The sequence below is a fragment of the Halyomorpha halys genome, unplaced genomic scaffold, assembly GCF_000696795.3.
Source record: "Halyomorpha halys isolate HHAL.00 unplaced genomic scaffold, Hhal_1.1 Scaffold939.1, whole genome shotgun sequence".
NCBI classification, from domain to species: Eukaryota; Metazoa; Arthropoda; class Insecta; order Hemiptera; family Pentatomidae; genus Halyomorpha; species Halyomorpha halys.
This window is the reverse complement of record NW_027108038.1, coordinates 304,731-318,672: the sequence shown is the minus strand read 5'-3', so window position 1 is coordinate 318,672 and position 13,942 is coordinate 304,731. Positions and strand designations below refer to the sequence as shown.

At 32.3% G+C, this 13,942-nt stretch overlaps 1 protein-coding gene across 1 annotated transcript in view; it reads right to left on the bottom strand.

Moving 5' to 3' along the window:
- The window catches only part of LOC106687268 (serine-rich adhesin for platelets), a 44,456-nt gene extending 30,902 nt beyond the window's left edge, over nt 1–13,554 (bottom strand). Inside the window, exons 1-3 of the mRNA XM_067046420.1 lie at nt 13,549–13,554; nt 12,746–12,949; nt 1,699–1,923 (exon numbers count right to left, since the gene is read on the bottom strand). Of these exons, the coding sequence (XP_066902521.1) occupies nt 1,699–1,923; nt 12,746–12,949; nt 13,549–13,554 (435 nt within the window). The remainder of the gene's footprint in view (nt 1–1,698; nt 1,924–12,745; nt 12,950–13,548) is intronic.
- Nucleotides 13,555–13,942: the final 388 nt, after the last annotated feature.

Sequence of the window (13,942 nt, the reverse complement as noted above, 5' to 3'; positions counted from 1 at the left end):
TCAAAGTTGAATCCTGGAGGATTTTAGAAAGTCATATTAATACGAAATTCATAAAACTAGTCCAACTAGATAACAAACTTTTCCTCTGAGCCATCTTTGTAAAATTAAGTTGGTAATTGTACAACCGGGTTCGTTTTAACAGAAACTGAGTTCACTTAGGAGAAGTTCTAATAACTTTAACAATACATTTTCAACTTGAATAGAATTCGCGCTTTGTTTTATCTTATAAGAAGAAGTCTTCCAAAACAGGATTAGGAATATCGTGGCAGAGGCCTCTTGCTCAGCAGTTTTTTTTCTAAGTGGATTCTTCGGAAGGTCTTCCTCTTAAGTTGTCCACTAAAAACAGTAATTGAACTCGCCGGCAATTATATGCTTAGTAAAGTTATTTTAGTCTTAATACATAGCTGCAGAAAAAACCTTGCTTATAAAACAAAATTGATGAAAACACATAAATAGATACAAATGCAACAATAAAATACTGAATCGTAAATGTAGCAACAAAACAGGTCGGGTTGGTTTAAGATTCTTCTAGAAACAGGTATTTTTCGAAAGTCTATGAATTTTCTTTTACTATTAACTAAGATAATCGAAAATAGAGATAAAAGTCGTGACTAATTACTTCTTAGAAACAGGGTTTTTAAACTCATTTTCATTCAGTTGATGCTAACTGCTCAATTTTTTCTTTCTTTATCAATTTACGCTTCCTTTTTTCCCTCCTTTCTTTCCTTCCAAACCGTATATTTATAATGCTCTCTATTCCCCTTCCATTTATCTCATATTGCTCTTTTCCTGGGACTCAATGTATTATATAAATTTTATTGGAATTTATGGACTTATCAAATCTTTGTTAAAACTTACAATACGCACAGATAAAAAAAATAAATGAATAAACGAAGTTATACATAAATAGAAATTTAGAAGTAACTACGAATTAAATAATTGTTGTGGCAGTAAAGCTATAAAAAAGTAATAAATAAGTTTAAAAATAAATAAATAAGTTAAAAAAGAATAAATAGGTTACAAAAAAACAATAAATACTATTCAAAATCCTAAGAGCTAATTCTTACGCAGGTAATGATGAATAATATTTTAGACGAGGATTGCCATATCCTCAATGCCTGCACCTGATCTTCCAAAAAGGTCCGTGTTTTATTTGATATCGTACTCCGAGATCCAAACCACATTCCACTCACTGTGAATTCTCCCATTATTCTTAAATCGCAACGTCGGACTCACGGCCACAGCTGTCCACCGGCATTATGTCTTGAGTTTCTCGCGGATCCGTCGACATCTGTACAATAGTGGGTGTAGCAATGATATGCCTAGAGTGCTGCAAGCGAATGCACCTTTCTCGAAATAATTCGAAAATAAGTCAAAACAGCAAATATACAATGTATCCCAGTATTTAATTTACACTGTTTTTGTGTATTTAAACTATTTTACATTACTTTAAAAGTCACTCTGACTATTAATCTTTATTAATAGTATTCACGATTTTTTACCTAGATTTTTTAAAATGTTTCTATTCGAAATGTAATCAATGCTAACATCGGGTTTTAAAATGTTGAAATTAATATTTATTAATTAATATTTATATTAATTTCAACTGATTTCACTATAACATAGTTTCTTTTTAGTTTATACTTTATCTGTTGAATTTGAAATGCGTTAAGAATTCATGATATAGAATGTACTTACCATCCTACAGGGCTCTTCCTCGTCCGGGAGCCAGGCGTAGGGGTCATGGTGGTAGTAGACGTGGCGGAGAGGATAGTGGTAGGGAGGCACCCAGCGGGGCAACGGGGCCCACTCCTGGGGTGGCCTGCGGACCAGCTCGGCCAAGTTCTCGTCTGAGGGCACCCTCCTCTTCACGCAGACCGTGAGGAGGCTGGGACTACGAGAGCTGCAACTCGAGTCCTGGAACAGTACCCCCGAGCCATTTCAAAAGTAAAATGTTCATTCATGCTAAACAGAATTATTATACACATTAATAATTAGTAAACAGGTAAAGTCATGGATATTCATAAGATCAAAGTGAAGCTAGAAGCCAGCTTGGTAATTTTATAAAAATAGAGTAAGAAAAATATACTGTTTTTTTTAAGTGATAGGAGGAAGAAGGTATTCGGAAGGGGCTAAAGAAGAAAACAGATGTAACAGAGATATAGAGTTAAGATCTGGAAGTGTAAAGTCTATAGTAGTTGGTCAAGGGGCGAGACTGGATAGCATCTAAAAGTTTCAGACAACCCAAAAAAGAAGAGCTGAGAAGGGACAACAACAGAAAAGTAAATAGCGAGAAGCCGATAGCTTCATGTAATTTCATAGAAGACCAGCAGGAATAAGATAAATCTGATTATGTATTATTTATATATTGTGTATTTACTTATACATATTTCTATGTAAGTATTATTTATATGTATAGATCCCATGTAATTTGTGTTGGATTCTCAGTAACAGATTAAACAATTCCTGATAGTCCAAGAGCCCTAGAGGAGAAAAAAGTCAGTTATTTTACCCCTATTTTTAATTACTTTAATGAAACCTATCTATAGTTACAAGCCAAAATGGATGATTCTGTCAAGTATTGTTAGGGGGAATAAAAATGGCGGCTATTTCAAAGCGTTAAAGAATATATATTTTTTCAATTAGAGCTCATATAAAGAAGAGTAAAATTTCTTAAAAATGAGCGCTTAAGAACTATTTATGTTTACTAGCTCCAGACATGTACGTTTTTAAAAAGCAACATTTCATAAAAAAATATATTAAAAAATCAGTAGTTAGTGAATTTATTTTGGGAAATCTATATCTCAGAAATCTCATTAGGCGTACAGATTTCTATTAGCACTTATGTTAAAGCTAGTTTAATATGCTATAAAGTTATGTATGGCGTTTATCTTCGTAGGAGTATGAGCAGTTGAAGTTTTCTGTATTTAAGATCTACTTTTTATCTGATAAGCGTGTCGTGATCGACTTGTTGTCATAGGAATAATCTCAGGGGGGAGAAGGGAGAATGAAATGCATATTATGTTTATACACTGTTTCGGTATCAGGTGCATCCAGCGAAGTGTGGATAAGTAATATATATGCTAAAAACTATTTTTTATATTTTAAATCACTTATGAAATTTTCAAGATAAAGCCTCAAGAAGAAAATAAATTTCCAGACCCAACTTTTGATGCATTCCGTGCATGCGTTACCTAGAAAATTCGATTTTCCGACACTTGTTCACGATAGATTTTTGCTGACTTAAAATGCAATTTAATTTTTTTATGAACTGCAATGTATAGGTTGTACTATTTGTTCGTAAATATGAAAAAGTTATGGTAATTACATATAACAGTAAGACTGATAATTAGATTTCAATATTTCACTTTCGCGTTTTTTGGGTTTTTTTGGGGGGGGGGCAGGAAAATGTATCATGAAAGAATAATATGACTTACTTTTTTCTAATCTATCAATAGCTCGCTGAGTACAAATCACACTGAAACACAGATGTAAGGCTTATCTACCTACGTAAAAAACATCAATAATTATTTAAAGGACCAAAAAATACACATCCAGGGTAATTAAAAGAACATGGATAATTAATAACTTTTGATCCATATGAAATATGTTTGAAACTATTAAATGTTTTGTCTTCTACAATCGCTCTAAAGTCCATGGTACACGGAATTCCACCTCAGACATTGCAAGTAATCGACGATCGACTTGGCCACCCATGGTCTACAAAGTCTGTAGAGTTATCCGAAACAATAATAAATAAATAACTACATAAATATTAAATAGTTCACCCTCCTCTTTTTACTTTGAAGAGATTAATAAAGCTATTATGAGAAGGGGCCTTAAAGCGATATAAAGACACTCCCACTTAGCATAGGAGGATCAAATACCCATTATAGCCTCACTTTAAGCCAACTTAAATTTTGTAAATTTAATCTTCGTCGACTTAATCTGTATTAAATTAGACACCAATAATTTTGTTCTAGTTTAAAATTAAATTTAACAATTAACAGAGGTCCGGTAAGATGCAAATTTATCGTAATTAATTTAATTTTGATACCTGCTGAATTTATTTTACTTATTTGGAATTAGTAATTAGTAGCTATCAGACGACATAGCTTACTAAAATTTAATCTTCGTCGACTTAATCTGTATTAAATTAGACACCAATAACTTTGTTCTAGTTTAAAATTAAATTTAACAATTAACAGAGGTCCGGTAAGATGCAAATTTATCGTAATTAATTTAATTTTGATACCTGATGAATTTATTTTACTTATTTGGAATTATAATTCCTAGTAGCTATCAGACAACATAGCTTACTAAAAATCCTTGAGTTTCTAACATAAGGGTGAGATATTTACCGAAGCATTGCTATACGTAGGTCACGTAGTATGTTAACATTTTTTTCTGTATTTAAAAAAATTAAGTGATATAATTATTTCATTAATGCTTAATTAATAGAATAAGAAATTCAATAGAATTTTAAAATAAATTGTATTGATGTATTTTTTTTTTTTTTTATATTTGTTTTTGAAAATGTTATAAAAGACACTTTTATACCCTTGTAAATTGTTTAATACTTTGACTCAATTTGGGTTTTTACGGGTGTGCAAGACCTTGAAAACAAAAAAAAAGTCAGAAATTGAACTAAAAAGTTAAGACCCCAAAAGGTACTTCTGTAACACCAGCTCGATTCACATACCTACAGACAACTCTCCAATTCAATTAGGAGAGGTAGCAGAGGTGAAAAAAACCCTTCAAAATCATGGAAAAACATTTCAGCATAGCGTTCTTTTGACTTGATTTCATTCCCACTTCTATAGTATTGTTCTGCGAAGAAAACAACCATATGTATTGAATTTGGTGCACGAATGTAATAATAAAAATAATAATATTTAATTTATCCTGGGACTAATCCCTGTATAATAATATTACAGGTGTCAGAATTATGCTTAGAGCATTAAAGTAAAATACAAAATGTTCAAAATAAAAATGAAATTATAAATATAATTATGAATATTATCATTTATTGTTTATCTAATTTTAATATTCTCTTTATTTTCTACACTGTTTAGTTTAAAATTATTTTCAAATGTAACGTACTTAACTGCCATCCCCACTCCTCCTATTACAAACGGTTCACTCTGACTTTGACTTCTGTCAAAACAGGTATAAATTCAGTCTCGTTCATTTTTTCCCTTTTTTTATTCTTATGCCCCTTTTTCATCTCTTAGTTTGTACTTCTTCTTATTGTCTGTTACATCTTGCGTTTCAATTTCTTGTTTATAACCTTTTATTTTTCTTATTTAATTTTTACGTTTTATTGTATACCCTTGTAATATTCCATTTACTTTATTACTTGTGTTAAGTGTTTGTATCTTTTTTAGCCCTGACGAAGCCCTGCAACGTGGGGCGAAACGTTGGCTAAAAAAAATAGTTATTACTATTTGAGTTGTTTTTTTTCGCACCCAGACCATATTCCATTTATTGAAATTATAAGCCATCATAAGTATAATTATGATTACAAATTTCATAAGATAAAAATAGAAGAAATAAAATAAAACTATAATCATATTATAAATGACAAAGTGACTAACTTCTAATAAAAAAAATGGAAAAAAAAGTATCAAATACGAGTAAACTAAAAATAATAAACAAAAGATACAATTACTGTTAATATACATATTTACAAGTTACTGACAAAAATCAGAATTATCAGATACAGAAGATAAATAAATAAATCAACATAAAAGGAAATTGTAGTGGGGATGTATATAAATTCCTGGAACCTTCAAAACCGAGTTCTAAAAGTTAAGTAAAACATAACCCCACCTATTTCACTGCGCACAAAATTCAAGTTATTTTTTGGTAATACGAAAAAAACCTCACATTGCTGTTTTTTTATACCAGCAGTAAAACAAAAACAAATAATATTCCATCCACAATGATTAATCTTTAAAAATGTCATGTTACGTTATAAATTAAAGCATTGTTGATAATTAACTGATGTCATCGTCATTGTGCATTCACAACTTCGAAAATAAATGTTTTTTCTTCTTTTTCTTGTTACAAAAATTATTTTGAATAATGATATTTTAAACATCAATTTTATGTTTAGATGCAACTGTATAGTAGATCTCCGATTACTGTTGTGGGATTTGAACCCATAACCTTCTGAACTAAACTCTGGGACCATCGCTAAGATAGATAATACATAATTTTAAGAAAGATTTTTTTAATTATGTACAAAAATAATTACATTTTATTTCAAATATTTGATTTTTGGGGGGTAATAATAATGTAATGTATTTAATAATAAATAGTAAATAATATAGGACAATTCAAAAATATAAAAAAATTATTATATTGCAATTTATAATTAATAAAAGTATGAATTCAGAAAAACAACACAAAAATTAACTAGTTTTAAATTTTTATCCATACTGTCCTTTATTATGATGTTGCGGTGACTCTATCCTCAGTGAGTAGGGTCCTTTCACTTATTACCCGAAGCCTCTGAACAAGGACGTGAACAAAGTGAGTTCAAGTATTGTCCAAGGGCTGAAGGGCCTATGTGGGTCTAATAGGCTTTGATCAAAGGGTCAGGGTGTTGTCCCTTTGACCCCAGCCGGCTAAATCTATACTATTTAGCTAACTCCGCATTGACTTCTTGTCTTTCATCAATTAAATGTTTATTTTTATATGAACTTACAGAATACAATGGCTATGAGACATATATTCAATATTCTCTAGCCTATATTAAAAGAGGAGTTTAAGAATCTACACCGATTACATTAGAAGTATCTTTATTTATTTATATTTTACATATAATGTAATTATATATTTTTTTAAATAAACTCCTACGACTAGTTTGCTTGTATGTTCCTTAAAATTGCACTAAGCCTAAAAGACAGGTTTAATACAGATGTATGGAAAAAATTAAAATCTTAAAAGTCCTCGGTAAAATATCAACGATGCTGAAAATGTACAAAGCCCTAATCCGCTCCAAACTTGATTATGGAAGTTTTGTGTATGGCTCAGCCCGTTTCCAAAGCCTAGCCAAACTTGACACCGTTCAGAACACTGGAATCCGCATTGCCACAGGTGCCTTAGAACCAGTCCAATCTTATGTCTATGTGCTGAATCTGGGATATCACCCCTACTATTCAGACGACATATATTAGCTACAAATTATCTTTCCCGACTATACCTGCTACCCTCGCATCCAACCTATAAGTACATATTCAATTCTAAATTCTCTAGACAGTTTCAACAGAAGACAACTACAACACTACCTCTCGCTGAACGATTATCGGTCATTATCACAGAACTAAAAGCAATAGCAATCAATATACCAGAAAATAACACGCTCTACTGGATCTACCAACGTCCAAATGTAAATCTCCAGCTATCTAAATACCGCAAACAAAATACAACAACGTCAAAACCACCAGCGAATGAGATGTAGAGAGAGAAGAAAAAAAATAATAACAAAAAAAAAGTGTCATTAAGGCATGAAGGTTAAGGTCATCCAATGATCCCTCTCCATTAAAATTGAAATTAAAAAAAAAAAATCAATTTAAGAGGTCCCTATTCCAGCTCCTTCGTAGATGTCGTTTCGTATCTGGTAAGTCTCGTGTTGATAGTCCTTGAATTAGAGGGTTAGTGTGTGTTGGAAGTGCGTCGTGAAACCGTTTGTATAATGATTTAACGGTTGTTTGTACATAGGGAGTTCGTAAGTCTTTGTGTAAGTTCTTGTTACTAATGTAGGGGGGAGCGCTACTGATCAGTCTTAGTAATTTTGATTGAAATTGTTGCAGTTTCAGTAAGTTAGTTTTGTTGGCATATCCGTAAATTTGTGCACCGCAAGTCCAAATTGCTCTGAGAAGGTAAGTATAAATCTTTAGTTTTTCTGAAAGTGGTAATTTTGATCGTTTATTTAAAAGATGGAATAATAATTTAAGTCGGGAAAATTGGCTTTTGTTTTGTTATTTTTATGTGGGGGGTCCATGTAAGTCGTTTGTCTTATGTCAATCCAAGGTATTTTACTGTGTCTGTCCGGGTTAAACTTCCCTTGTTTAGAAAAACAGGAGGACATAGACCACGACGGAGCGTAAAAGTTATTTGCACTGATTTCTCAATGTTTATCCCTGTTTTCCATTTGATACACCATTCATGGATGTGAGCTAGGTGTATTTGTAATTGTTCTGAGGCTTGTGCTGGGTCGCTATGCTTGGCTAAAATGGCTGTGTCGTCGGCATATGTGGGCGTGAGAGTGTGTTCCATTGTGGGTAAATCGGAGGTATACAAAGTGTATAATAATGGCGCTAGTATAGATCCCTGCGGAACTCGACTAATAACTTAACAAAATTATTTGTATGTGCTTAACTACATTAATGGGAACGTTCCCATTAATTTAGTGAGGACCTGGTTTACAATCCAGCTATAGATGAGCCAATGATTTGGATTAGTCCATTCTAAGCGATCCAGGAGGAAAGAAAATGGTTGTTCGACCAGTAATAAAAAACATCAATTTTTGTTTGATTCATTAGTTGATGTTTTAGAAATATTTCATATTTAGTGCCAATTTTTAGCGTACGCACTCTATACGTTTTATAATTGTGCGGTTTGTTAAATACTTAACACTCTCAAATAAAATGTATTTAAATTTAAAGTTTTAGGTTACTTTTTAGGTACTACAACGCTGTGTTATAAAAAAAATGTGAAGGTTCGTAGGGTTATTTACTAAGGGACAAGTTAAAAAATTTGAAAACACTAAATATTAAAACCCTACTAAGCATCAAAATCCATTATTTCGATTCGACTCTAATAAGCTCCTTATTTAACAAAAATACTAATATTCTAGGTGTCTATTCGTCAGAGGAATGAAGGTTAAAACTATTTGAAGACAGACTTCCGATTAATACTGAGCCTATTATTATGATTTTTTGATAAATAAAATGATATTTTAGTGCATCCGACATTTTGTTTCAAGATTACAGAATAACTGCCAGAATAACTAATGATGCTAAAAATCTGTTTACAGTTATAAATGTAGATAAAGAAGTTTGTTGTACATTGTTCAAACTGTGTTATCCTATAGGTAACCAACCTATCTAACCAGAGTGGAAGGGCCGAGTTTTCATTCTGTGGGGCCGCCTAGAAATAAAAGTAAAATAGAAATGAAAATCAAGACAGGTTCTCTCTCTCAACTCCTTTCCCGGTCTTTTGAATCCTAACCACCCACTCTATAAAGGCCGGGTGTGCCACAGTATAGTACTCTTAGCAGCCCTGCACGTAAACAAATTTATAAATTAGAAAAATGTAAGCCTCAAATTAGAATTAAATAATCGAATTAAAGTAAACAATGTGTTTATGTTGAAAAGTTTTTATAACAATTTAGTATATAGAGATTTTAAGCTGTGAAGTTATTGTAACCTGCATTGGTTTATCCCCTCTCTCCTAATAAGAATCGGTACAGTAAACGGTGTCAGATTGGATTGCTTTATGGCTTTAGGGAGCCCCAAGTCATTTCCGACCACTTTCATTTATTTCACACACCCGGAAGTTCAGAGAGAGGTAGAGAGGATGATATTTTAGGGAAGGCACTGCCTACCGTATCCTGCACATCCTCTCCTCGCCGACGGCAATGATATAAGGCGCTAAGTTTGATTTACAACAAGCAACGACTGTGGGCCACTGATATGAGAAAACAATTCCATTACGTAAGATATTTTGTGTGATGAGACTACTGAAGGAAATATCTTTCTCAAACATTATAAAATATAAAAGTTTTGTCGCTAAAAAAACAGTTGAGACATTCACTGAAGTCGTTGATTCCTTTCTAAATAAACATGACACCACGCAGTGTGACCTAATTAAGCAGATCAGAAATCAACAAGAGAAGATTCAGATTATGACGAGGGACATATAATACCAATAGGTTGTAATTAAATTTGCGATAAAATATTATCTATATTTTTTTTTGGGTAATTTTTTAGATACCTGAATTTTGAGTCAGTCAACATGCGAAAACTATTCTGCGTTTTAGTAGGTAAGTTTTGATGTAAACCTTGAGTCTAGAAAGAATCGAATTATACATTATTCACATAAAAGAAAATATATATATACGGATCTGAACTATAGCTTGTTCCCTTTTGAAGGCAGCATAAGATTTTTTTTGTGGCCACCATTAACATAATGTTTTTCAGCATAAAATTCTTTCTGAATTGAAATATTTTTAAGATATAAAATAAGATAGTGGTGAAAAAACAAAAAAGAAAACCCATTTTTTACGCTTATATTTCTCCAGACTTTCAGAATCTCAAAAAGATACTAACAACTTGAATAACAAGCGACAAAATATTCAACCCCATCTTTATGGAAATTAATTCTATTCAAAAACCTATATTTCCTCTATTAGATCATGATGACGGAATGATAAATCATTCCACTTAAATTTAAAACAGTTTTCAACCTTACCATTTCAGATTTTCTTCATTTTGCTTAGGTTTTGTGTAGGTTTCCTAATCTTTATTGGACATCTTGGAAAATATGTTCAAACTGTCATAGTATTTAATGTAATTATATCTTTATTTTTATTTTAGTTAGAGGTTTATTTTATTTTAGAAGAAACATATCTATTTATACTTTTTAATATTTAAATACAGAAATAACGATCAACGGAGATTATTTGGTTGGGGTCGCTAACGTCAATTTGAGATAGCTTTAACAGATGGCACTTGACTCTTTACTGTATCGAATGCTAATTAATGTAGTTAATCATCAATCATCATTCTACCAAAAGTAGGTTCCACTGTGTGTTTAAGTACTAAATCTTTTCGCCGCCAAAAAAAAAAAAAAAGATGGGAACCACTGGTCTGAACAATACATCGTCCTTTAAGCTGAGCTTATTCATAATTGAGGGGAAAAAATGTATAGCTTAAGTGCATAAACTTCTCGAAAGTATTCTCGGAGTAAGAAAAAAAATGTAAAGAGATCCCAAAAAAATTTTAAAAAGTTTAAATGAGGTGTTTCTAAATAGTTGCATTTAAGTTTTAAACTATTTTTGGTAATTTTTTCATAGATACAAAAAATAAAAGCTTAAACGACGATGTTATTGTAATTGTTTTGTGTATAATTTAATTCAACGTTTTGATTTAAAATTGAAATCGGAAATATTTCGGGGCAAGAAATCATTTAATGACGTTTTTTTAACATTAACTAATTAATCTGGTTAATATATGAATGTTTCATTATCAATAACATGGCTTTCAGGCTTTTGTCTTGCAAGATTCCCTCCGCATATTGGACCCTGTACATGCAATGCCCATGCAGTACCATCCTCTTTGGCGCATTGTTAGTGCGGAGTGGGCTTTATTGTTCTGCTGATTTCAACAAGGGTTGTTTCGATAGTCATGATAGGGTAGAATTACACAACAGGAAATTCAATAAATTCTATCAATATTCCCGGAGACATTCATGTTTATGTTAGGTTTCCTGCCTTGGGTCTGCCCAGTGCTTCTGATCCTGCTTTTAGAGTGGTTTGCTGAATGGCGTCGCGGAATTGTTTCCTAGTGTCCTGTATGTTAGGGGAATGTTAATATTTTATTTATTTCCTGGAACATTAATCCAAAATTAGACTTCTTCTATGAAGAAATAAAAAAATCTTTTTATTGTTTCGATATTGCTCTATTAAAATTATGCAGAACCGTTTTGCTAAAACAATAAAATATGAATGGTACATGCAAAAAAGTGTAAGTAAGTCTAATATGGTGTTGTCTAGATAATGGAATACTGTTTATGGTGAGAAATTTATATTTCAAGGAACTTGCTTAATCCAGAGAAGATTATTCCTTTTGTGCACATGGACAGGAGATTTCTCTAAAGAGAAGCTTTAGAAATGGCACAAAACACAATTAATTTATTATCGTAAAAAACGCATATAAAATATTCATTTGAAAAACATCAATAGAAACGGAAAGCCATCATTTTGATTGATGCAGCCAGGGCGGTTTTATCATTTCATCCCTTAATCTTGCATGGGGGGCGGGTAGGGAGTTTTTCCAGTTCTGAAAGGGAGAGCTAGATGCTATAATCGATTTTTTGCAACAGATGATTTTGCTAACAAAAATTAATATAATTTCTAGTTCAAGAAAAAACTACTTGTTTTCATTGTTTTAACGCTCTTTTTTAAAAATATATAGTGTACAAAAGTTGACTTAATTTGTTTTCATTGTATCAATACAAAAAAAAAAGTTAATTACACAAATAAAAATTATAATATATATAACTAACCGTGTTAAATCCTTCTAGTAGTGTGAAACTCCACCCTTTACCTTGAATACTGAAAACGGTGTAGTATACCCAATAAAAACAGAAGTAGGGACTTATGACGAGTGTAATTATGAAGATTTAGTTCGAAAAATCGGTTTCAATCACTGTCTTAATTGGTTGATTAGCTGCTTCTGGATGCTTCCAGGATAGCAGCTATTCAGGAATATACTATTTGGATTTCTCTGCTTGGTCACTTCTCGGATTACCAGTGGCTCAACTACCGGATTTCTCATCTCTCCGCCTACCATCGAAAGACTAGGTTTCTAATTTGTAGTAGCTGGGTATGCTCTCAGAGAACCACCCCTCCTCCCCTAAACCCGATTCCCAGCCGAAGGGCAGAAAATAAATACATTTTTTTGCCACAACTTCACTTGCACACCTGAAGCAGGAATAATGAAACTAAAGGTACCTGGTAGGAGGATAGGCAGCCGAAGAGCCCGGTGTGGTTGTCCTCAAGGCCAAGGAGCTGCCGCTCGTTGATGCAGTATTGCTCCCTCATGTCCTGCTTGGAGTACATCGGTGTGCCCCGCCGCAGCCTACCGCCCTCCTTTCGCCGGCCCATCCTCTCGTCCTCCGACTCGTACGCTGTCGGCTCTGCAACCTGAATGTCCGCCTGCAAGGAATCAGAAAATTAAATGAATATTAATATTTATTTAAAGCAAATACTTCTCTAAACAATAAATATTTAAAGTTTCTTAAGAATCTGACTAACAAAATTAGATAGTAGATATTATATTCGCATGGTAAAGTACTGCACTGAAGTAGTACAGTTAACAATAAAGGTCTGAGTACAATCACAATATCGTCGTTAACATTGAGTTCATGTGCGATGGATAGGATAACTATGGTATATAGATAAGTGCAACATTCAATTATAACTTTAAATGTTATGTCATTTTTGGAATTTTGCTCTTCAACTTTAGAGCTTCTTCAACTATTTTGGATTTTGATAATTCATTCTAAATTTATTTTTATGAATATTATTTATAACAATCTATTTTAGTTATTTAGTTATTCATGGCCTCCAATCACATGGACTATTATATTGTGTTAAATAGTTTCTTAATTTTCATTAGTGGAAAATCATTTTATTAGTTGTTTTCTCATCAATAAATTGTGGCGAGGCCAAATGAAATATTCAACAGTTCTACTTTTGTAAAAAAGACAAGTCTTAATATTGACAGCAGGGTACCTCCAGTATGTAATTAGTACCGCCATTCCGATTTCTCATATTTTAACGGCAGAAAGGGTCGGTTGCTGACAGTGGGGGTTCGATTTCACCCATCATTAAGATAAGTTTCTCGGCTGATTAATATGTTTCTTTGAATGCAGTTTTAATATGTAAATATATAAATGTGCTTAAGATAGTATTTTATGACAGTTTTTAAATTTTTTTGAAATCAGTCAGAAAACTCTTTTATGTTTGGATCCAAGGGTGGCCTCCTGGTTTTATTATAATTAAGATTAATTTATTGGTGAATTGCCTGGGATCTTTTAGTGGAACTGTCCTCTTCATGACGTTGTTGTCTTATGATACGTCTTCTCAACTAATTTTTACAAATCTCAGATTATAAAATATTGCAATCAATCAGTGGGTGGTGGTAAT